This window comes from Anguilla anguilla, chromosome 1 (genome assembly GCF_013347855.1).
Source record: "Anguilla anguilla isolate fAngAng1 chromosome 1, fAngAng1.pri, whole genome shotgun sequence".
Lineage (NCBI taxonomy): Eukaryota > Metazoa > Chordata > Actinopteri > Anguilliformes > Anguillidae > Anguilla > Anguilla anguilla.
The window spans coordinates 23,792,788-23,819,157 of record NC_049201.1 but is presented as its reverse complement, the minus strand read 5'-3'; the positions used below and the strand labels follow the sequence as shown (position 1 = coordinate 23,819,157).

Sequence of the window (26,370 nt, the reverse complement as noted above, 5' to 3'; positions counted from 1 at the left end):
TTTTAAATTGCACAGTTTATTATTGTTTGGAGAGTAAGAGTGCAATATCAATTCATACGTACATAGTGGGTTATTAGACCGGCTACAAGCTAATCAGAAAAAAAGCAACATTTGTTGATGTGCTCCATAATAAAAGTGTTGTTCATTTTATGCCATAAACGTCTGGCTTTGGCACATCATTACAAATAACATGGACTAGACTAAGAATGTCATGCCTCACTTGATTGGTACATTCACATGCTCAGTGAATGTTGAGTCAGGTGTTGATCTCTCAGTGGAGTGGAGTGGGCACAGTGGAGTGTGTTGAGTGCTTTTTGACCCCTCTTAAGAAAGCGGTTGCATCAGACATGCTCACCTCAGAGAGAAGTGCTGCACGGACCGTATCCTTTTTTGACGTCAATGGACCCTTCCACCTCTTGTAAAAGGTCACCCACGTGTTAATGCAATGTTACAGCAGGACAGGGCTGGAGACCAGACACATTAAAACGCCTCAGTTATGTTCGTCCCAATTGTGCTGAGAATTCTCAACTAGCATCACAATTAGCGTCCTTCATAATACAGAAACCCAGTGATTTAGCTGAAAGAGTCATCCTAGATACATGCATGGGAATCAGTTATTCTGTACTGACCTGTAATTGAACATTTTTTATCTTCTTTCACATGTTGAGGAGGTTGGGATGGCACAGATTGTGCCATCTCAATGTCAATGTCAATAATGTCAATAATGCTTATCCCAATTTGACAGTTTATTAACTGGATTGGGGTGGTCCTGCATACACTGTCACAGAAAAAAAAGTGCACAACTTCAAACTGGGTTCAACCATGTGGCAAATGTCATCACAGTTTTTCAGCTTACTGGTCAATTACCTTTACAGCAATTTTTCAGCACACATTAAAAAATATTATACAGCTCACATGGCTTGCTCTGTGTTCATGCTCCATGTACAGTTTGTTTTCCTATTTTCTGTTTTCTTTATCGTTTAGCAAAATTCTGGCTTAATGGTCCCCTGAAAGGACACGTATACGCTCACAGGGGAAGTTAGGTAATGCTGTAATTCTTCAAGATATCTCTAGAGGCCCGAAGACATTACATATTTCAATATAGATAAGACAGCGTGAGCTACATACTGTAGGAAAGGCAGAGGAACTTGGGAATAAGGTGAAACCTCAGAAGCCAGCAGTTCAGACTTGTGATTTATACAGTACCCCCCAAGCGAATGTTATTCCTGCTCATCTCCATATTAATCCATTAATAACAGCTGAGAGTTGCTTGTCTTTGACTCTTTGCTCAGCTGGGTTCCTGGTTCTCCCCAATCACTGATGGCCCTGGGAGAAAGATTTCCCAATCAGTCTTGCATCTACATTGGCGTTCATCGACCCTTAGTGAACTACGTACAAATCGTGTACTGTGTTGCAGTCGCTCTGGGCGAGGGCATTTACAAAATATACATAAATGAAAGTTTGCTTCATGTATGACATCTGGGAGCTTTTTATTCTGTCTGGTGTAGGTGAGTGCTTTGGAAAGAGTCGCTAGGTTGAAGTGTTCTTGCTGGATTAAGAGAGCATGAACCTGACTCCCCCAGCAAGTTCTGGGATTGACCCTCCGGCTATCGCCCGCCACCAGACCGGCTCGATCACCTGGTGCAGAGCTTGGACTCCGTGCCCGCCTTGTCAAACCGTCGGACCGTCAAACGGTGAGCATTTTTGCATGGAAACACTCTGGCAGACCATCCTAGCCAGTCACAGCTCTTCCAAGAAGCTTAAAACGAATATAAAGTTGGACTAGTCCTGCTTTCTGTGTGATAACAGACTTTTTTCTTTCTTTTTTACTTTTTTTTTTTTTCAAATGAATCCTCATTATGTGTATTACAGTCTGTTCTCAAAGTATTTGCATTGATGAAAAGGGTAATGTGTTTCTGTAAAAGAATCATTGATCTGCGAGTTTAAGAGGATTTTGGAGTAAATATTTTGTGTTTATTCATCTCTACTTCCAAGCTGTTTATGTTTTTTTATATTTATTGTAAGGCGGGCATGATTTTTGCATTTATTAAGTATCAGTATGTGATCAAATGGATTTTTTCTCCTTTTGGCAGATCGTACTGATATTTGATACAACTGGATTTTTTGGTTGCTGAAAAATAAACATTATGACTATTTACATCAAGGTATTTACATCTTCACTGATATCCTGCTTGCTGCTCTTATCTATGTCAAGCCCTGAAGCTCATAATTACCAAAGTAAGTAAATTCTCTGCATTACGTTCTACCTCTGTCTAATATTCTGATGTGGGTAAAAAAAAATAACTTTCATAGCTGATAGCTAAAGTCAGAGGTGTATGGCAGAAAGAAAGTGCTTTGATTAAATAGTACTGCTACAATTTGTTTTCCCTTATCGTATAGCCTAATAATGCATTATGAATAGATACTGTGCTCTCGAACAAACAATAAGTAAGACAATTTCAAAAGATTATGGTACACTACATTTAAATATTGATATAATTCTCTCAGCTGATCATCAAGCCTTAATCATGCTGTTACTTTTAATTTAGGACAATTATGCATGAGTCAATGTGAGTATGTGTGTGCGTGCATGCGCCTTTTGTCATTTCAATGTCACTTCATCTTAATTTATAAAACCAACATGATAGAAACTGAAAAATAAAAAAACAGCCATCTACAGAGTAATTAGGTATATGCTGTACAATCTGAACAGAATTGTCCACATTTATTTGGTCCATTGGTGAGCAATAATAATCTCATGGTTATCATTCTTACTGAAAAAAAAACCCTTTTCATAATTGCTTCGAGTTGAAGGGGGTGACTTTATAAATGCACTCCTGTCCCGATTCTTTTTTTAAAACAGATTTCACATTTTTGTGTCTCCCAGGGAAACAGGGACAGGGAGCATCTCCTTTATTCGCGTTCCAGGGCAATCCTCCAGGAGGAAACATGGCTCCTCTACACACCGCACACAGGTAAACAGTCTTTCTGTCCCGCTTTTTGGAAGGCCTCTATTTTTGCAGCCTCCCCACGTGTGCAGGGCCACCGGTTTATCTCTGCTTTTACCTCGCGCGTACTTCAGTCCGCCGCCAACACAAGGTCGATAGCAGCACCCCAAACCTCTACACTGATAAAGCAGCTGCCACTAATTAAGCGCAGGCGATGATTGACAGCCATGTTTACAAACGACGCTCACTTTAAAATTCAGTCCAATTTTTCAGGCCAACAGATATATGGCAGTGTAAGACCAAAACAAGATTTTTATAAATACACAAAATATGTGACATGCTATAAAATTCAAATGTTGAGGCACTCCTGTGAGTATAGCATTAAAAAAACTTATACTTATTTAGACAGGGAAATGAGCATTAAAAAAAAACTACCGATGTGTTACAATTTACACCTTCATCAGGGTTTGGACAACCTGATGGGAAAAAGCAGACAATTAATGTTAACAAACAGCACACAAGACTAATTTGGGACATGTCAGACATATGGCGGTGTTTTGAAATGTTGCACAGGGGATGCATGTTTTTTTTTTTTACTTTAAGTAGTGGGAAATTCTATTAAAACTGAATTATGTAGTGTTAAACTTGAACAAAAAGTGTTTATTAATACTAATAATAATAATAATAATAGTTTGCAGCACAGGTACATAAATGCAAGTAATTTGGAAGCTTTTTCCAGTTGAATATTTGCGCTTTACAAGATATCTGTTAAATTTCGAATGACATTCCCAAGCAAAAAATAGGCTACTTTAAAGGTTCTGGAATCTGAAATCTGTGAATTTCTTTGCTGATGTGTTGTTTTAATACTTTTTTGCATTTACAAAGAGCCAAGAAATATTTTTAAATGATTCTTGCAAAAAATAAGTACAAAAGCCTTTGCCAAAACTGGCTTGCTTTCCCCCTTGGCTAAACACCAGGTTTTCAGTGGGCGGGGTTAACTGGGTGTTAGTTATGTAACAAAAACCTTAAGTGCAGTGAAAACCTTTCTACACTTTATATGTAAATGACACTCTTGACACTTTTGTGCCGGTAAGGCAAGCTAAGATGAAAATGCCTCAGCGTTGCTCCTTCTCCGGATGCAGAGAAAGCAATACATTGGCAGGAATACAGGTCGCCAATCCATTGCAGGGCAAAACTTGGGACATTACATTACATTACATTACATTACATTACAGGCATTTAGCAGACGCTCTTATCCAGAGTGACTTACACAACTTTTTTACATAGCATTTTACATTGTATCCATTTATACAGCTGGATATATATTACATTACATTACATTACATTCTTGCTGTTAGCTGAAAGTGCTACCCACTGCACCACCATGCCATGTCCATCTAATATGGCACTCTAGATTTTCTGTTACCATTTAGTACACTTTACGTGTGTTGTGTTCCATTACAAATACACCAAAATGAGTCATGTGACTGTGTCATTTGAGTGCCTACAGGGAACCCATGGAGAATAACAACTGAAGTATAAAATCCCAAACTGGCAGCCCTGGTAATGTGTGGCAATGATTTAAGTGAAATTAATTGTTTATGTGCATTAAATGCTGAGCTGCTAAGATACTGGTTTGCCATATGTGGATTTTACTCACAGCCTGTTATTGAATTCTGAACATATCATTCACAACTGTCAATCACAGCTCTGAAGGGTGACATATGGTCACACACCCACCCAGGGAGGGAGGGTGTTAGCCACTTTGATAGACTCCTGTGATGCAGGTTCTTACACAAGTGATGGAACAAAAACAATTGCAGTGTAGACTTGTATGCAACAGGAGAGGCTTACAAATACTGCACATTCAACATTCTGAAAAAAAAATCTGAATAATGAATTGGCTCAATGAAAATGCATTTCTTCTTTTGTCTTTGTGTTCCCTACGGAGAGCACAGGGAAGGCCCAGTCCTGTCTGCAGCCCCTGCCTTTTCCTTCCGACGGCAGGTTGACCCAGAAATGCTTGAGCAGTCCAGAGCTGCACAGAGGCTGGAGTGGACTCTGTGGGACTTAAAGGACCGAGTGAAGCACAGACGCACACGAGACACCAGGGCCTCAGGTAAAAACCACATTCTACAGTGAGCGAGTAGCGTGACAGGTATATCTGGCTGTTTGTTTTACAATCTCTGATTTCCACTGCCCTGGGGGTCACTTCTAATTCTATTTATTCTAAATACTACTACTACTACTACTAATAATAATAATAATAATAATAATAATAATAATAACAAATTATTATTATTATTATTATTATTATTCATAAAACTGCAAGCAACAGTAGTCAGAGGAAATGCATAAAATGGACACGAACCATCATGGTTGTTGCAATACTTCATGAAGTATTATAATGCTGCGGAGACTTCATATAAGTTATATTTAAAGCAGCCCACACACAAGCTACTCTTTTGTTATTTAGGTGCGGAGCTGGGCCAAGGATTCAGTGTCAATCGACCCAACAGCTCATAAGGAATTTATAGCCAAGATTTTTCACAGAATATGAACGCTCATCTCCCTGAGCAATGAAAATTCAATACTTTTATGTTTGATTTTTTTTCCAGAGCTTCCTACATTAAAGGAAGTGGAGCTTGTTATGAACCTGTCAGGGTGCCACCGTCCAATTCCAAAAAATTCATGTCCCACGGACAGGCATTCCAGAAAGTACCGCACCATCTCTGGAGTGTGCAACAACAGGTCAGTTTCCACTCTACATATTTAAATTCTGTATGACATTAAACCTGAAACTACGACCCAGCTGCTACACAGTAAGTAATTCAAAAGAGATATCAGTGAATTAGCATTAATGCATGTTACATCATCCAGGGAGAGAGGGGGTGCATCATGGGAGCAACAACTGTGTATGAAGTGCATTTCTCCAAAGCAATGACTGCTCAGCTCAGCTAACAAACTTTAGAGTGGAAAAAGTGGCAGCTGGCAGCTTAAGCTTTGGAGGATAGAATGTGCTTATTGATTGATTACGCTATAGTGGTTAGACAATCCTATTTAATACAACTGGGCATTTCCAATTGGGTGGAAAATAAAATTTGTTATTAAAAATTGTACAAATGGGTTCATTTCTCATCTTTACGGCATTAAGAATGTGAGTAATAAATTACATTCAATGGGTAGATTTAAGAGAGAGAAAATAAAATGGACAAAAAAGTGCAGCAGTGTTTACAGTGCCAATCTTAAGATTTTAAAGGGGAAAGTTTTTTTTCTCTTTTGAGAAAGGTCAAAAATGAACTTTAATGTTAATTAACATTACTGATTCCTATTGAAAAATTCCCACAAATGGCTTCCTAATTTACACATGCGAAGATCCTCCAGCACACCAAGGAGCAGACTGGAGTGATTTTTGCATTTCAAATACATTTTTCTCTTTTATTTTGGGCTTTTCTCTCAAAGAGAGAATGCGCAGCAATTCTAAACTTAAAACAGTGACAAGTTCATACGCTTTTTTAGCTGGCTCTTGATGTGGAGAATTAAAGATGAGCAGCCTGTTGAGTAGGATGCATGGGCGCAGATCTGGATTTTTGGGGGCATTCATGCAACAGTAAAAACCTACTGAGAACATCACTGTGGCATGTAGAGTGGGTGGAATAGTGGAGGGAGAATGTAGAGACTGTGTAGAGAAGATGTAGAGGGTGTAGAACGTGTAGGGTGGGTCTACAGTCAGGGTTTGGCTGGAGTAGAGAAAGTTTAGAGTGGGTGTACAGATGGTGTGCAGGAGACTGTAGAGTGGATGTAGGGCCCTGTTATGCAAATCATGGACCCTTGAAAGCCAATAACTGCTCCATTTACCACAACCCCTAGGAGTTACTTGGGAGAAAAGACAACCAGAGCCAGATTTGTATTTGCGGGCAAGATCTGAGCATCCATGGCGTAGGGATTGTGTATAAACTATCTGGTAAGAAGAAAAAGGAAGGTCTCTCGTACTCAATGAAAAATGACGGCAGTTGTCAGAAATATAGTCACCTACTCTGGGATTCAGTGGAGTTAGTTTGAACCCTTTTCTCAGGACTGATTGTCTTTAAATACCTTTTTTCCATCCATTGTTTTCTGAGGCAGGAAATTCAAATGTATATTCAAAATAACGTGATTTCATCAGAGTCTGGCCTCCCTAAATTATCCAGTCTGCCAATCAATAGGAGGCCTGATGTTCCAGTTCCCTAGCCAGGAAAGTCTATTGTACTGTTAATCAAGTCTCCTTGTTTGGAATAGTTCTTGATCACCCACTCCCGGCTGCTATTCTTTTATTGAGCACAATGGCGATCAGTGGCGACGAGTCATCGCTTATGCTCATAACCTGCATTGTCCTTATGATAAGTTGACCGAAACTACCTGGGCGGCAGGTATGATTGATGTGCTGGGACTTGAGACTTGAGTGGATAATCTTACAAAATGGAGGCACGCGCCTACACAGCCCGGTGTGCACGGGCGCAGAGAAGGAGACATAGTAATGGCGGTGCTCTCCCTGCAGGGATCACCCTTTCTGGGGCGCGGCTAACACCGCCCTGGCCAGATGGCTGCCACCGCAGTACGAGGACGGAGAGCGGTCCCCCCGAGGCTGGCACAGCAGGCGCCTCTACCACGGCTTCCCCCTGCCCCCGGTGAGCGGCAGCCACCTCGCCGCCGTGTCGCCAACCCTGCCGCGATCGCCGGCCATGAATTCCTCTCCTCCATCAAATTCACAACCGGTCCGCAGAGCGGCTCACATGTGTCAACCCAAATGCCAGAAATGATTACGAATGGCAACACAGTGCAAAGAACACACAGTACGATGACAAATAGCTGCAGAGGGGAACGACATAAACTGCCTGCATTTTAGCCCGAAAATGTGTCAACATTCATACAGCCGTAATGGTTACAGTGCCATCATTTATGGCTGCTTTGCTGCTTCTTTTGACTTGCCAGGCAAATATATACTCTGTTGTCTAAATTTTGGTCTGTTGATAACCTTTAAGGGGAAAAAAAGATTGCTTTTCAGACATCGCATCATTTCAGAGAGCTCTTGCTGACTAGGCTCCCTCGTGTGTTATTGTAACTCACACATAAGCAGCAGTCTCCACAGGGGGGTGGGGGGTGGGGGAGGTGGAGGCTTTGGCTTTTGTAAGGCACCACTCTGCATTCTAGACTCGTCACACAAGAGTGTAGCTGTATCACTCTTCACTGAATTATGATTTTCCCTTTTGAATTGACAGAATCAGAACAATCCAGCCATATACAAATAGGGACAGGCCCATTACAAAATCTGCATATATATTGTAGAATTACACATCGAAAGAAAAATAAAAATGCCCTTCTTGTTTAAAATAACACCTGAAAAAAAAAATGCAAAAATGAAAACGGAGAAAGAATGCTAAATTAAGCCGTTGACGTTTTTTGTTTGTTTTCTAGGTTTGACGGCTGTCTCCTTTCTGCATGTTTACAGGTCAGGGAAGTCAGCAACGTGATAATGCGCGACTCTGGCGGGGCCCTGCTCGAGGATGAGACTTACTCCCAGATGCTGGTGGACTGGGGCCAGTACGTGGACCACGACATCTCCTTCACCCCGCAGAGCGCTAACCAAGCAACCGCGCAGCCAGCCTGCTCTGGCACCTGTGAAAACACTAATCTCTGCTTCCCTATCCAGGTGCCACATCACAGCCACACTGCCCCAACCCCCACAACCCCAGCTAATTTCATTTCTGCTTCTGTTGCTGTAGCAGTCTGTTTACAGAACAGTACTGAATTTTTTATTCATCTCTCTAGGGGCAATTTCATTTTGGGCAGAGAGAGAGAGAGAGAATTGAATTGAAAAATCCCTTTATTAACACTAGACAGGCTGCAATTTCTTTCTTCCTGTTGCTACGTCTCGCACTATCCGGCCTGTTTATAATAAACGCCTGAAACAAAAACAAAAGAGACGCAACATACAAAAACCACCCAGAATGAACAAAGTTTGCAGTCACTATTTCATTAACCACAAAACAACAAATTTGCATGACAAGGAAAAGAACGTGAAAAGAAAATAAAGAAATATATAAATAAATAGATAAATAAATAAATATTTATAAATTAATCATTTTTACTCTGGTAAATAGTGGCTGGCTGGAGCAGGCCCGCTAGTTCCTTCACTCTCACTGCAAACCTGAGGTTCCTACCTGTGTACCGGGGGGTGGGGGGGTAGGGGGGGGGGGGGGGGGGGGGGGGGGGGCAAAACGGAGTATCTTCCGGAAAACTAACTTACCTGTTCTTATCTTTTCAGCCTGCAGAAGTACAATCGAAAATGAACATAAAAACAATCACCATCTGTCGGGTAACAACAAATAGTGAGAATAACGAGTGGACAACACAAATTGAAAGGGTAGCCCTGACGTGATGGACGCCTGTGGGAAAAACAGCAGCCTTTTCCCCATGCATCAGAGATTCTTATATTGGAGAGTCCCGCTTTGGTCATCTTCACTAATGACCTACGTCATACAGGAAAACAAACCAGAGAGAAGTTACAGCAGGACCATAACACTGTTACTGCCAAGTCTGACGCCCAGCAGTGTCAGGCTTGTCCGGCATTACAACATCAATGTCTTCACCCGCAGTGACCTAATTTCAAGATTATGAAACTATATGCTGCAAAACAATTTTCTTATAGCACAGGACACAATTGAATCAATTCCAATTTTCCAGGTTTTCTTAGGCAAAGTGAAAAACATATCAAGGCATATTACAGGTGCACAGAGAAAAGCACAAAATGTGCAAAACAACACAAAATACAAAATGGAAAAAGTAGTTAAAGACATACAAAGTGCAATATTTTTAAATAGGCTATTTCTTCCATTTTAACGGATTCAGTAGGCTATGCTTCTACCTTCCCCAGCTTCCGTTATTTGGAGTGTGCTTTTACACACTATTGTGCTTTTACTCACTGTCTCACTCCTCTTACTCATCAAATTCAGAGAATGCACAGATTTGGTCATTTAATTTATATTCAAAGTATGTTTCAGTAAAAAACCGAACGTATGTTTGAGGCGTCTATCTCTGTGAACCTTTTAAATTATTTCTATACAACGCAACGCCAACAAATATTCATCCTCACTCTAAAGTCTTCCTGAACTTCATCACACAATTGCAACAAATCAATCTTGAGTAATTATATGTGCAAAATAAGTTTTACTTGCATCTGGTCGAGCAATTCATATCAAAGCGTTTGTCATTCAGTTGCTGAACAGTGTGCTAGAGAAGTCAGGGACACAGTCATATCTGGGTACCAAAACCTGCTGCCTATTGTCTGGCAGGTGGTCTGTGAAGAAAACGACACAAACTGCCGGCATTTCTTTACTGTGTCAATTTTTTTGAATTTACAGTCCACCTTAACCATGCCGGTCGGTTCACTGTATAGTAAACCCATCTACACTATGAAGTCTTCAGCAAAACCGAAGGTGCTTAAGGTGGAAAATACAAAAACCATGGTCAACATCTCTGATTAGGAAAGATTGCCCATAATAGTTTTGTCCATAACAGGTTTTATCCATTTGTATTATTAGTGACAGATAGTCCTTCAGTCTATTCAAAAGTGGCCAGGTAAGCACTTTGTAGTCAGTACACAGGAGTGCCACAAGTCTCTAATTCTAAAAGAACTAGGTCCCCCTTTTTAAGAATAGGTGTGAGAACTGCTCTCCAACACGATGATGGTTATAAGCCATCATCATTTTCAAAAAGCTTTCTATTAGTACTTCAGCTGACAGGAAACCCCAGAACGTCTTATAAAATTTTAGTGGTCAGCCCATCCAATCCCTGGTGCACAAGGTGAGGCTAGCTGTTCCACAGCCGTGGTAAACTCCTTTATCCGTGATCAGCTCTTTATCCAGTGCAACTTTTTTCATGGGACTGAGCAGAGGGACACCCTCCAGAAGCTCTGCTACACATTGTTCATTACAGAGTGGCCAGAAAAGAAATAGGCATTGTGTCTCCTCATCATGACCGGATCTTTGGTGACACTACCATCTGGTCACATGAGGCAGGACATTTGCTTCCTCTGTACTGCCTTCTTACCCAGATTGATCCTATGATGGTCTAAACCCTACAAGACTAATGCAGCTTCCAGTCGATCAATCTCTATGCCCTGCAGACATTTAGAGGTGATAATCTAGCTGCACTTACTCTATTATCTAAAACAATGACCCACATATGCTGCCTTGCTTTTGGATGTTTAATTCTCCTCGCATCTTCTCACGTCTCTTCTAAGTTATGAGATCACCGTTGATGCTCCTCGCTTACTATATCTAATGTAAAATCTATTGTGCAATTCAATCTGCAGGCATGGCGATATAGTGCTGATCACACTTGCCTACCTCTTCCTTCATCTTGCTAAATAAAAATAGCCTATCTGACCCTTGATTAGGAGCATATATGTTCCCATGGCAGAATGCATATCCCAACTTCTGCTCTAACTATTACTACTGTCCCCTTTATGAACTCAGTGGTGGAAATGATATCCACATTTAAATTAGCAGAAAAGAAGGCTTGCAACTCTACTAACATTAGTGCCATAACTAAGAAAAAGTGAGCCATTCCAAAATAACGCCCGATCTATTTCATTATTTGTGTCACTGTTGGTTTCCAGCAGAAAGAAAATATTGATAATTGTTCTGCTGTGCTACCTCTCTTAATGCCTTCTTATTTCTGTCTCTCCCCATTTATATTCAAAGAGCAAACAATTAAGAAGAGACACAGAGAAAGCAGTAAGAACAGGCTGAAAGAACAGGACACAGTGTAATGCATGATCAAATTTATGTGATGTGGAGCTCATTGCATTCTTCCCTCTGTTTTTTTCTAGGAATATCTGCCTTTTGCAGTGTAGTTACCTGTAGTGTTTTTTGTAAATCCAATAAATTAGTCCCAGCAAGTCTTTGCAATACACCAATAGTTCTGTTGAATTTATCAGTATCAGGAAAGTGATCTTTTTACTTTCACAGTTTTTCCTGATGTTTTCTCCAAAAAAATCAATCTCTTGTTCTAGGGAATAGAAAGCAACATGCTTATGTATTAGATCTGTTGCTGTCTCTTTCTTGTTTTCTTTTGCTTGGCTATTTGACATCAGTACGACATTCTCAGCTGACACTGTCCTTCTGTCAGCCACTACAACACTACCAGGTTCAGCCTTTTCCATCCTCGCAGAACTTGTTTACACTCCTGTGTCAGTCGCAAGTGTAACTGCATGATCCTCTTGCTCCTTCCTTGCTTGTGAATCTAGACCCTGGAAAGACAACCTTGACCAATGGATCTTGTGGCCTCTCTGTTTGAGACTAACCATGCCTGTACACCTGTCTGAACCCTACTGCCATTAGCAGGAGGCCAGATACTATTTTCCCCTGCTATGACCGCCTTCTGTCAATGGGGACAGGCAAAGGGCTTATGCCCAACATCGCTGCACTCAAAACGTTTCCTGTTGCCCAAGCCAGCATAGACTATCTAGGAGACAAACTATTTTTGCGCGAGAGAAATCCAGTTAGCCAGTGAGAGCAATTGAAACCCTGCGAGAGACTGAAGCCCCACGAGATGGTCCAATGAACTGCGCACATGGTCCAGTGGACAGCGAGGGCAATTGAAAGTGGCTTGCGAGAGAAATCCAATGGATAGTGTGCAGTCCAGTGGATAGCGTGGGCGAATGAAACACAGCAGCCAGTTAGGCAGCTTCACATCAGTTAGCTACATGAAATACTTAGTATCCTGAGTTAGAGTATGATAATGTTGACAATTATAATATATCGTCATGTTTTTGCTTATTTCCAATTATCAATAAGGCAACTCAACCGTTTTCTGAATTGTCATACTTCGTGTGTAGCCAGGTAACTTCTGGTTTTTTTAAATGTCAGTAACATTACCAAGCTCCCATATCATTAATGGACTCATTTTTCAACATTTGCAGTAGTATGATGCAAGTATGCATTTCACCTCTAGAGCAATTAAAAGACAGGATGTTCTTGCATTTAAAAGTACATCATAATTAAACCAAATGCTCTTTTTCGACATGGGAATGCAAGCCACTTTCAATTGCTCTCGCTGTTCGCTGGACCACGTGCGCTGTTCATTGGACCTCTCTCGTGGGGTTTCAGTCTGTCTTGCATGGTTTCAGTTCTCTCGCTGGCTAACTGGATGTCTCTCGCACAAAATGGTTCATCTCCTCTCTCGTTTTTTCGACCGACTTTTGTCCACAACGGCGCCTCATACTGATGCCTTTTTCATACGGGAGGCATAAGACAGATTGACATGACCAACCTGCTCCCCACAGCAATCAAAACTTCCTCCATTGTTATGGTAGGTTCAGGTACTATATGAACCCTGTGCTTGATGGAAAGAGACGGTGTCACAGGGGACAGCATATCCCTCTAAAACCTAGCTCTAGCACTAAACAAATACATTTGCAAATCCTAAAAATAAGACAAATAGAAAACTCTTACTGGATCATGCAAGAAAAGAAATAAAAGTAGGGAACCAATATGAGCAAGGAAATATAGAAACCAAAACAGATTCTAAAATCCGCGCTAATAACACACTCACTCAGTACCGCACTCTCACCCGTGCTCCCAGCATGCACCACACAAGAGACAGAAAGAGAGAAACACTTCCTCAATTATAGAATATATTTCATGTAATGCTACACTAATATGATATCCTGAGCGTTCTACAGTTACAAGTACAGCATTAGAACCTCAAACTTGTCTGAATTCTGATTTAGAAAGAAACCGTGACTTTCGCAGTTCTTTGTTTATTTGAAATGGCAGTAGATTCCTTTTTAAAATGTAATAATGAATGTGAGATGTATATGCACTTTTATGTGAGACCGTGTCTCAGTGCTCTGGCTTGTACAAGGACCATAACATCATATCTTATTTTCTATTGTTTTTCATGACAGAAATTTGATTTAAAATGATATGTATGTAGATTTGTAATTGTACCTGTAATTAACATAAAATAGTTTTGAAAGTTTGGAGAGAATATGTTCCTTTGTAGTATATTAGCATCTTGAATAGGGTCTCTAGGACAGAGTAAAAAAGCAGAAGTCTGAAGCAGAAGTGTAAAGGGCTTTATCTCCCTCAGACACAGCATACTTTTCACACTTTAAATAGAGATTACAGATAACGGCATGTCAATGCTGTTTTTCGGAAATGACAGGTGTTTATGGAGTGAACAACACTGACATTTGCCAAAGGATTTTATCATTTCCATTGCATGCGGGTGTGCTTGTGTTGAGGGGGAGAGGGTGTTTGTATGTGTTTAAATGTAAAATGCCGCATTTACTGCATGCTGATAAAGGCCTGGTCTGAATGAACATTTTGTCCTTTAGTCTGAGTTGTCTGTTATCTAAAGTTATGTGAACTACGTTAACTTCAGTTTTCTTCACTAAATAATTCATTAATTATTTCAATTTGGAGATCACTGAACTCCTAAAATTATATTTGTGAAGAAAAACATTAAAATGGGCATTTTTTAAAATAATGTTATGAACGAAGTTAAGGACAAATGTCAAAAGTTATGGACAAATGTTGATTGAATACTGGCTAGTGTCTAATTCTTCACTGAATTTGTACATAGAGCCTTATCTCACAAATAAGTGTGTTGCATTGGTACAGGTTCCACGTGATGACCGGCTGTCAGGTCAGCGGAAGTGTTTACCATTCATTCGCTCTTCCCCGGCATGCCCGTCCAGCACTGATGATGTAAACACCCTGCTTCACAAGCTTCGCACAGGGCTGGCACGGGAGCAGGCCAATGGAATCACCTCCTTCCTGGACGCCTCCACGGTGTACGGCAGTAGCTCCACCCTGGAGCGCCGTCTCCGCGACCCGTCCAGCCAGTCTGGAGGCCTCACCGTCAACCCCCACTTCACAGACCATGGCCGAGCACATCTGCCATTCGTCCCCAACCCTCCCCATGCCTGCCTTCCAGACCCAGGGGGACCACCGGGCGAGAGGGGAGAGTGCTTCCTCGCAGGAGATAGCCGGGTTAATGAGGTCCTCTCTCTCTCCGCCCTCCACACACTGTGGGTGCGAGAACACAACCGTCTAGGCCATGCCCTGAAATCACTCAATCCTCATTGGAGCACTGAGACCACCTACCAGGAGACCCGCAAGATAATTGGAGCTCTGCACCAGGCAAGTTTCCGTCTTCATTCACATTCTGTCTTCCATCACACATGCAGAGTCGTAATCTATGTCAGCGGAGTCCTGTAACATACTGTCATAACATCATAATGTCTATCCCGGGTGAGTCATCCACTCACACACAGGGTGATAATCTACACCAAGGGAGTCCATCTGCCACACATATAATCTACGTTAGGTGAGTCACTTAGTCATATACACATAAAGACATGATCTACACTGTCACACATACACAGAGAATGCCATATGCACTAGAAGTGTCAGTGTGATACTCAGATAGGGGCACAGACAGATGGAACAGGTTGAAGGACAGTGAGGGTAATTCAAAAAATGGCCTGCTTTAAGTGTGGTGTCTGTAGGTGTCTGAGCTAAGCATTTTCCACATTATAATGGCCTCAGTTTCAGACATGTTTAAGACTTTCTTACATTTTCAACGATTTTGCCAATGCAGTATCAAGGCCCTAAACTAATCAAATCTAATATTTACTTTTCTAAAGGTATATTTACCCCCGCATTGTGCTGAATAGTGTCTGGTTGTCCCAAGTCATCTTATCCTCAGTGTTCAGCTCCTCTCATAACATGTTCATCTATTATGGATGTTCTGCTTAGCCTGAAGACCAGCATCCATCTGTGTCTTGCTCACTCCCCGTGGCAAGGGTACTGACTGCTTGTGAACCATTGTGTCTGAGGAAAAATTATTCCATTTAACACAAGATTCCTCAGCCTGCAGAGCTGTGCTTTTCCTTACTCTCGTTTCTTCATTCTCTGTCAATAGGCAAAAAGAAAAATGCAACTCATTTGTAATAAACTACAAATTTACTTTATGATTTTATGAGATGATACTGTATGTACGATATGAATATTATTGGATGAAGGCCAGGTCAGCCGAAAAGTCTTGGTAGCAAAGTAAATGTGCATTTTCTTATGAGGCTCTCAGTTCCTCAAGCACAAAGTTTTCCTGTTTCATTCTCTGCACAGAAATCTTATAAGCTTCTCCTTTCAACCATGACATCTGAATCGCTGTTATTAGGTATCTTCTCTTTTCTGTGATGGTAGAGGTTATGTTCTTTTTGCTTTGATGTTAGAGGTTCTATTCTATTTGATCTGATAGTAGAGGTTCTGTTTCCTTACATTTACATTTTGGCCTGTAGCAGATGCTTTTAACCAGAGTGATTTGCACATTAGATTTTACATTACACACTTTTGGCAGATGCTCAGAACATACAGTGGAGAAGATCAGTGTTAATCTCAGGAATACAGCAATGATATTCCGCCAAGATGGCACAGTGGCCCATTCATAATCACTTAGTGTAATATTAACCTTACAAACAACAATTTGTATTGTAACAAAAGAAGGTATGGCTAGACAGCTAACCTAATCTTACACAGCTATACATTTTTCAAAATGAAATTCAAGGAAAGAGGGAAACAACTAGGGGGTCAGGTGCAATGGTGCAATAGGTGAATAGGTGTCTTCAGCCTGTGTCAAAAGATGGGCAGTGTTTCTGACAGCATTGGGAAGCTCATTACACCACAGGGGGCCAGAACAGACAGGAGACGTGACCTGGAAGTGCAGGTACCTGGGGGGGAGGTGCAAGATGCCCAGAAGTAGCAGAACAGAGAGGTCTAGCAGGCATGTGGGGTCTGATGGTCTTTTGAAGATATAACAGAGCTGTCCCTTTTAGGCTACTGCCAAGGATTTAATTTGATGCCCAGCAGAATCCAGTGGAGGGAGATGAGAAGGGAAGTGACATGGCTGAGTTTGAGGAGGCTGTAGGTCAAATGAGCAGCAGCATTTTAGATGAACTTCAGAGGTCTGATGGCGTAGGTAGGGAGGCCAGCTAAGGAGATTCCAAACATTTTGTTTTTTACATGCTCTTATCCAGAGTGACTTTAAAAAAAAAAAAAACTTTTACATAGCATTTACATTGCATCCATTTATACAGCTGGATACATACTGAAGCAATGCAGGTTAAGTTGCTCAAGGGTGCAACGGCAGGAAATCAAACCTGTGACATTTAGGTTACAAGACCAGATCCTTGCCCATTATACTACATTGTCATTATACTACAGTTCTGCCTATCCTTCAGGCAGGCTGACATGTGAAGTAAGACATGACAGAAGGAAGGAAACAGAGGAGAAGCTGAGTATTGTCAGCCCATAAATGAGTATGACCCCTGAGAGGAGATGACATGCCCAAGAGATTGCATATATAAGGAAAAAAAGAGGGGGCCAATTACAGAGCCTTGTGGCACACCAGTAGGAACATCCGGGGAAGCCATCATTGCAGGAAACCCTAAGGATTGGCCAGAGATTTAGAACTCAGTCCACTTAAGTGCCAGAAATCCCAGAGTGGTCAGAGTGGCGAGGAGGAATATGTGATCTATGGCGTCAAAGACTGCAGAAAGGCCCAGGATTAAAACATAATAGCCAGGTGATCTAACTGACTGGAGTGGTTTGGTGATGGAGAGAAAGGCAGTCTCAGTGGACTGACCACCCGTGATGGCAAACTGGAAGATCTTGGGAAGGTTACTTTGTGTTAAGAAGTAAGAGTGTCACTATCCCCTTCCGGGGTAAATGTATTCTTTTTTCTTGTACTGCAGTGTGTAAACATGGCTTTGTTATGTTGTGAATTCCAGACTGTTCACATGCTTATCTGGAATTGTAAAGGTCTGTCTCTAGAACTCCTAATATGTAACCTGCCCTATCAAAATCAGTGACATTGACCCCAAAACAAATTTGGAGTTTATAAACTAATGTTGTTCCAAATTGAAATCAATGTTACAAACTGAAACAAAATGTAAGCTCCTGGACTCAATTCATCAAATAAGCTGAACTCCCGCTCCCTCATGGCCCCTGACTAGTTTTCATCTCCCCCATGCTCCCTACTAATAGCAACAAAATGACATTTTAAAGTGTAAGCATCAGGCATACTTGCAGTCACTATACAAATGGGATTTTTTCATATTTGCACTTAAGGCATTGCAAATAATATTTATGTCATTAATTCATTGACAAGAAATTGCTTGTGTAGACTGTGCTGTTTGTGGGTTTCTCAGAAGTGCAGACAGCAGGACTAGTGGTGTGATAATATTTTACTTTGCTTTTGTGTTGGTCATCTGATGTGACTGGCTTCACCCCCTATTTTATACTTTAAAAAATTAGCCGGGTCATGACAAGAGTTGGATATATGCTGCATGTTCAATGGTTTTGGGAGAGACAGAGGAGTATGTAGACTAGTTAATAATTCTGGGCAGCAGAAGGAGTCTTTTTCTTCAACAGGAGTGTGACTTTGGCCACCTTGAAAGCTAAGGGCACACTGCCAGTGGACAGTAATGATTCTTCATTGAAGAGATTAATGAGAGTTAGTCTAAATAAGAAGTGAGGAAATGGGATCCAGGGCACACATAGTAGGTTGATGTGTTGTAAGCAGATGAGGTATTTTCATATCTGCAAGGGGAGATAATTTGGATAGAAAGGATATGTGAGAGGAGGAGATTCTGGTAAGGTAAGCAGAAGTCTTTGAAACATTACTGATTTTTGATAATTTGTCCCATGTTTTGACAGATGAATTATGAGGCCTTTGTTTGATGCAATAGTAAAATTTATGGACAGACAAAATGAAAAAAAGAATTTCACTCGTGAGCATTATGAAACTTTCTTTTTTTTCTGTAAATGAAACCCAATGACTTATCTTCCTGAGGTCTCTCACACACAGTGCTTTTATTTGATGCAATGCATGGGGGTATAGATTGTTTCCTTTTTACTTAATTTAATTCAAAACTAAATTAAAAAAGTAGCTAGTAGCAGCTAGCTACTTGCAAAGATGCAATCCAAGTAAAAGCCATCCTCCAAGAAACTTAACAAAAATGGGATTAAAAGTTACCAGTGGATCCATGATTCATATGTTAACAGAACCAAAGCTCCTTTTAAAGTCTACAGAAAACATGTCAGTGTGCCCCTTGGTGGGGAGGCAGATGTGAAGCATCATGCTGATGAGAAACACCAGGTGATGAATTCAGAAAGTCGGAAAGCAAATAGCCTTGTCTCTAGCTCCTCCCACAAACTCTATGACTCCTTCAGCAATTAGGTTTCTGCTGCCTAGTTTACTGAAGTATATCTCTGTGTTGTACATGAGCAATGATACTCTAATTATGTAGGTTGTGTTTGATTATTTATTCCACTAATCCCTAATACTACACACTCAACCATAGTTTCCCATTTACACCAAATGTTATCAACTATTCCCTAAGTCTACCCACTCACTGAAGTAGTTTCTGTCACTATCTTTCCTTTTTGTTGTTGGATTCTGGTACCCTGTGGTATTGTCACCTGCAAATGACTCTTCAAAGCAATTGTTTTGTCCTGGTACAAAAAAAAAAACATTAATGTGGGCCCGGAGTGGTGATTCAGAACTGTGGGTGAGGAGATATAGGGATTAAGCTTCTTGGTTTGGTCTTCTAAAGCCTGTGTAGTCAAAGCCATTTCCAGTGGAGTAGAAGAGTCATGCAGAGAAATGGCTTAAATTAGAGTGAGAAAACAAGACAATGTCCCCCTTCCTGCATGTCTGGCCACAAAAGGATCAGGGAGAATGGGATATATTACTTAAACAGTGAAAGTTGTACTACATCCCTGGAGCCACATTTAAAAGCAAACCAAATCATGACCTAGGAGTTTGTAAATAGTAATAAGGGTAGATAAGTTTTTGGGGGGTGAGAAAGTGCATTTCATCTCATCTCACACCTCAAAGGTAGTTTATGCCTCTACTAACTCAATCTTGGGAAAGCTGCTGGTGAACTCATTCAATCCACAATTCAAGATGGATATTCTTCAATAAATTAATAATTTTAGCTTATTATCCTGTTGTGTAAATAAACATTTAGTTCCTCATTAAAATGATATAAATTATAATGTAGGAGAGAATAATTAAATGCATATTAAAGAGCTGGTTATCAGGAAAAAGGCTGGTTATTTACTCTTGTGTCTCCTCTTTCAAGATCATAACCTACAGGGACTATATTCCTAAAGTCCTTGGACCTGAGGCTTTCACTCAGTACGTTGGCACGTACAGAGGTTACAACAGTTTGGTCAACCCGGCAGTCTCTAACGTTTTTGCCACAGCAGCGTTCAGGTTTGGGCATGCAACAGTTTCACCCGTGCTGAGGAGGCTGAACGAGAGCTTCCAGGAGCATGACCTGTACCCCTCTCTGAGCCTCCATCAGTCTTTCTTCAGTCCCTGGAGACTGCTGAGAGAAGGTATGTGTGCTTTAGACCAATCAGGTCTCTTTGTTGTGTGGCTCTAACTAATCAGCTCCTTCTGTATGCTTTTGGGAGTTCTTCATTGGCATTAAGGAACAGAAGAAACTTGTGATTAAATTGCATTATAAATAAATGAATACATATTTGGTAGCGGGTGCAGTGGGAAGCACTGTTGCCTCACAGCGAGAAGGTCCTGGGTTCAAATCCAGCCCGGTACTTTCTCTGTGGAGTTTGTATGTTCTCCCTGTGTCCACGTGGGTTTCCTCTGGGTACTCCAGTTTCCTCCCACAGTCCAAAGACATGCAGGTAGGCTAATTGGAGACCCTAAATTGCCCGTAGATATGAGTGTGTGAGTGAATGGTGTGGGTGTATTCCTGCCTCTCACCCAATGCATGCCGGGATAGGCTCCAGCACCCCCTGCAACCCTGCTCAGGATAAATGGGTATAGATAATGGATGGATTTTAGTGGTGGGATTTAACAGTCCATATAAAAGGCATGCAGACATTTTTTTCTTTAAAGCCTGCACACTACACCGGTCATGAACCCCAGCACCAATCATCTATATTAACTTTCCATGCTCCACACAATACAGAGAAGTACAGGGCAACTGTTTTATCTTATTGGTATTTTTTGGAGACAGAAATTTGCATTGATGTTTAAATCATAAAAAAGACAATTGCTGCTTCTCCTCTGAAGCTGGGGATTCTGAGATTACTTTTATTTCTACTCTATTGCAAAGTTAGACTTTATTTAGCAAAGAAACTTTGTCATTTGTTGTTTGTTGTCTGCTGTCTTGGCAGGGGGGCTGGACCCGGTTCTGAGAGGCATGCTGGGAAAGCCAGCCATGGCAGTGACCCCCGACCACCTGATGACCCCTGAGCTCACCCAGAGGCTGCTGGTCCTGTCCAGTCCTGGGTCTCTGGATTTGACAGCTTTAAACCTGCAGCGAGGTCGCGACCATGGGCTTGCAGGTCAGCACTGTGTCTACTCAGCCCTGTATCTTAAGGGCCGCCACGTCTGCAGATCATCTCAAACCTGGTCCTGGGGGGCTGCAGTGTCCACAAAGGCAGCAGACCATGTCCCCGAGACATTACAGCATACAGCAGCAGACATATTGCGTAACCGCTCAGCACTGACATTCAGAGTATGTTCTCTTTCCTGCCAGGTACTTAACCATCTCATTCAGTGTTTTTTCAGCCTGAATCCAGCCATGAGTGTTAGTCAGGAATATTTGCAATATCATGGCCCCCAAGGACCAAATTCTGTGTATGCCTCCCATTACTTTCATAGCTCTCCACAGATAAACCCAGCGAATGCACAGTGGCCTATATTCCACATCCACTGTCAGAATCCTGTGCACCTGGCCTTTTCACAATCTACTGGGGCAAAACTAACTCCTGCTGAAGCAGTGTGGGCAAAAAAATTTAAATGAAAATGAAAAAAGCTTCCAAATCACTTGCACATGTGCTCTTATCTCTACAACGAATGTATTCTTTTCCATTGTTAATTACCACAGACTAACATTGATCGTATGACATTTCTTCCTCAGGCAGATAGATACACAGTGCAATGATTTGGGTCCAGTTTGCATAGGATTTCCTTTGGGATAAAGGAAGTGCTCAGCTGAGTGCAACTATGCGGATATTGAGCTCCCGTGAGCATGAATATCTCCACACCTGTTTCTGCTATGTGCACACAACCACAAGATTATTTTAAAAATCTGCTACTAATGATGGCTTTTCTGCCTCATGGTGTATAAAAGAAAAAAGGAAAGAACAGCTGTTTTAAACATAACAACTCCTCTGTACTGAGCACTGCTCCACAGATAACCCAATTACTGTATAACTGTCTAGAGGAGAAAGGAACAAAGGAGGTTCTCTTCCTTAAAGCAGAATCCATGCATTTGATTAAGATAATCAGGTTTGAATGATTTTGTATTTATTACATAATGACTTGCTGTAGGAGTAATTAATTGACTAAAATTATAACAAGTAAAAAACAGAGGACTGGATTAAATTAAAAGTCCTGGAAACTGAAATCTGTTAATTCTTTACCGGTGTGTTGTTTTAGTAATTTGTTTCATTCTCAAATGGCCCAGAAATGCTTAAAAAAATGATTTTTTCCCCCTTGGCTAAACACCAGGATTTCAGTGGGCGGGGTTAACTGGGTGCAACGTATGTCACGAAAATGCTAAGGCTGGTTAAATCCTTTCTACTTGGAATATGTAAATGATAGAGGCAGGCAAGCAAGTTAGAAACGCCTAAAAATTCACCGTCTCTGCAAGCAGAAAAAACAATGAGCTTTTCCCAAAAAAAGGAGGGACCCACAAGAAATGGGTTTCATTTCTGGATGCCCATGGGCAGTGCAATATTGCAATAACCCCAACATTTAATATTTGTAGTGCCCATTTTCGCGAGGAACACTTCAACAACTGTCTACAAAAACAATGTGGCTTTTCTGAAAAGCCAGTGCTGGCGAATGGCGCAGTGCCTTACCTCCCTTCACCTCCCTCCCAACGGATGCTGCTAGGGACACTCTCAGTTGCCACAGAGCAGACACATGATGGATGGGTGGGCAGCCCTACCTTCAGCTAGTGATAATTAAACGGATTCTGAGCTCAGATATGTGGAATCAAAGCCTTTCTCTATTTGGGTGTAATGCCTGGAGCCTGATACTGCTGCCAGGTCTAATGTTAGTGTACAGCAGCTCTGTGTTACGTTACTACACGTTGATTGATCTGCAGGTTTAGCCCCTTTTGCCAGCTAATGTTCTGTTTAAACTATTTTATGTTCTATTTATAACTCTAGATGTGTTATCAACCAAACCATAATAAACTGAAAGGTTATAATGGCGTAAAAAGCAAGTGAGGTGTTGTACTTGGCTGATAATGCCCACATTCTATTTGCATGTTTATTTCTCAAGTAGATTGTTTAAGATAATGAATGACCACTGAATGTTGGAAGGCACATCTCTATTATATCTAATGGTAAGAATATATATTTATTCCATATTTAGTCACAGATATTGATAGTTGAATGATGTGGTATAATTTTGCGAGACTTCCTCTTGTTTATTAGGCTATTTCGTGAGCAGCATTTTTCACCTCTGTATTGGCATACGTTTGGGTTATTGTTGGCTTTATCTGTTTGCAATGACAGAATATTAATTTTTGGTGGTGAAAGAATATTTTCATGAACTGCCAGATAGACACTATTGTAACATGAGATTGCAGGGAGGGCATGCTTGTAAAATGGACAACCAACCAGACCAATAATGGTACTTAGACACTTTGTATTTGGGACAGTAGTTGTGTATTATCTTCTAATTAAGCTAGAACACACATAGTTTGGTTGCAGGAGCACTGAATGTCTGAGTTGAGTGATCTCAGGACACCAGTGTCCTGGCCACTTGGGGGCTTGTACAAGGGGGTTAACTATGTGTGACAACCTGTTCTAACATAGCAACGAGGAATGGTTTATATATGATGTGTCTTATGGTTGTGAATATTAGTGAGTGCCAGATATACGCCCACTTGTCCTTATGTGCTGGATAGGTCACGATAATCTAATAGTGTTTATTACAATTTAATGGTTATAATTGGGTTTAAAACTTGAAGGAAATACTAAGAAGACAATCAATTGTCACTTCTGGGGAATATAACCACAATTTAAATCCAGTTTCCTTGACCTTTAACATTAATCCTTAATTTTATCCTTGACTTGCAAAGACCATTATCCTTTCCTTTTACAAACAGAAGATTTTTTGATATGGGACATGTCATTTTTTTTTTTAAATGTCACTGGTCAATTAAAATGAGCGCCTTCACTGAAGCAAAATTTTGCATAATCCCGTAGAATTTGTAACCATTTTGTATTCGTTAAGAATGTCTGACTTTACATTCCTACATTCCTAAGCATATAGTTGTCATCCTGCTGTATTGGTTTACAGGTTACAATGACTGGAGAGCATTCTGTGGACTGGAAAGAGTGGAAACTCTCACTGAAATCAGATCAATTATAAGTGACCCTGCTTTGGTGAAGAAGATCATGGATCTGTACGGTCACCCAAGTAACATAGATGTTTGGCTTGGTGGGCTGCTGGAGGACCACGTGCCTGGTGGCAGAACTGGCCCTCTTTTTGCCTGCTTGATTGGCAAACAGATGAAAGTGCTGCGTGATGGAGACAGGTAAATGTAAAACATACTGAAATTGTGAGGTGAGATTAGTGTGTGTTCAATCATAGGACAGTCAACAAGAAAGTACATTCTTAAATATATTACAAATCTGCATAATTCAGTTGTTCCTCCAGATTAAAAGGGACTTGGTTTGTTCCTAAAAATGTATGTTTACAGTCCCTTTCCATAAAATGACTGTATTAAGCATTACATCACATATTATCTGCATTTATAGCATTTATAGAGCCATATATGGCCATATATCTGCATTTCAAAAAGCAAGAGTGATAGGCAAGCTGATTTAGAAATGCCAATACACAGTCACATTCTGCTAAAAAAGATGTACAAGTCTCTTTTGAGATGTGAGTTTAGTGGAGTTCAGAGCCATCAATAAGCATGTCCACTTCAGAATTTGGCTTTAACCCGGGACAACCAACAAGAGAATAATTAGTTTTCTTGGCTGGGGACCTTGGTTTCTAGCTAAGCAGGCTAATCACATCTCTTGTTGTGTAGAACAGCTGGTAAGGGTCACTGTTTGAAAACCACAGCATGCCTAGCCCCACGATGAACCAGCATGCCTTCTAAAAGAAAGATAGAGCACCAAAGCCTTGCCTGTAACTGTTAAAAATGGAAGAAAAACAAAGTTTCATCAGAACTGGAAAGAAAGAATCATGTAAAGAAATTATTATTCATTTATTTTAAATTTTATTATTGTTTCTTGGTACAGTGCAATAGTAAGAATCAATCAGTTGCATGGCCATATTGATTTGAATAGATTAATTGGATAGCTGTAGACATAATTCTTATATTACTTTAAATCTGAACTGAAGCATTTTCATCATCTAATGTGATGATACACTGCACTTTTAATTATCCCCAGGCCACAGAGCAAAACAGTCATAATAATTACATCATTATATGAGGGAGCACACTTTGTTTCAGTTTAATCAACATAAAAAGCCATTTGTAGAAGGTGGAAAGGTAACCACAAGTACTACATTTCCCAAGTTCCCACATGGCACTAATGCTCCAAGGAGATTGATGGTTCATTTTGAAGATCACTGCAGGACTGTCAGTAATAATGAAGTGGCGCGGTTCGTATTTTGTAGATTCTGGTGGGAGAACAATGGAGTTTTTACACAGGCACAGAAACGGGAACTCAAAAGACACTCACTGTCCCGGGTGATTTGTGACAACAGCGGAGTCAGAGAGGTCCCCCCTGACCCCTTCCAAAAAGCACACTACCCACATGACTTCCTGTCATGTGACAACATCCCGGCAATGAACCTGGAGGCATGGCGTGATGGTGTCAGCAAAGGTCAGACAAATCATAATGCTCTATAATTTCTCATCATATCTCTGCAGGGATGCCGCTGTTTAATTTATCCAGTCGTATCTCTGCAGGGTTTCTGCTGTTTTATTTATCCAATCGTATCTCTGCAGGGATTCTGCTGTTTTAGTTATCCAATCATATCTCCGCACTTTCTCTTCTCCAGCTTGCAGTGATTACAAGGAACCATAAAAGGACAGGGTAATGGCTCCCAGATAGCCTTCAACATTGAAAACATACTGTGGAATTTCAATGAATGTTTCATGAAGAGCCATTCAACGGAAATAAATACATACATACAACTCAACAATTCTGGCCCGAGCTTATTGACAGCTGTGCTTTTCCTTTGTGGAGCACTGTGAGCCTCTGGTTCACCCCCAAGGTGGAAAGGGGACATTCTGAGCCTTGTTCCACACCAGGAAAATTAATAGTGCTGTATCCTGTCACCATGGGTACTG

General features: G+C 40.9%; 1 protein-coding gene and 1 long non-coding RNA gene across 2 annotated transcripts; both read left to right on the top strand.

Annotated features, from left to right (window-relative positions):
• The first annotated feature begins 1,614 nt into the window (after positions 1-1,614).
• Positions 1,615-4,984, top strand: LOC118234761. Its single transcript, XR_004766713.1, has 4 exons — positions 1,615-1,694; positions 2,094-2,238; positions 2,888-2,975; positions 4,907-4,984. It is a non-coding gene; the product is annotated as an uncharacterized LOC118234761 (long non-coding RNA).
• Positions 4,985-26,212, top strand: tpo (thyroid peroxidase). Its single transcript, XM_035431547.1, has 10 exons — positions 4,985-5,067; positions 5,567-5,699; positions 7,486-7,615; positions 8,437-8,637; positions 14,618-15,139; positions 20,146-20,404; positions 21,209-21,379; positions 24,357-24,594; positions 25,692-25,900; positions 26,079-26,212. Exons 2-10 carry the CDS (start codon positions 5,599-5,601, stop codon positions 26,102-26,104), a joined length of 1,857 nt encoding a protein of 618 aa, XP_035287438.1. The 5' UTR covers positions 4,985-5,067; positions 5,567-5,598; the 3' UTR covers positions 26,105-26,212.
• The last annotated feature ends 158 nt before the right edge of the window (positions 26,213-26,370 follow it).

Coding starts and splice junctions, on each gene's coding strand:
- tpo (XM_035431547.1), top strand. CDS start 5,599: ATGAACCTGTCAGGGTGCCACCGTCCAATTCCAAAAAATTCATGTCCC. Junction 15,140..20,145: donor TAATTGGAGCTCTGCACCAG/GCAAGTTTCCGT, acceptor TCCTCTTTCAAG/ATCATAACCTACAGGGACTA. Junction 20,405..21,208: donor CTGGAGACTGCTGAGAGAAG/GTATGTGTGCTT, acceptor CTGTCTTGGCAG/GGGGGCTGGACCCGGTTCTG.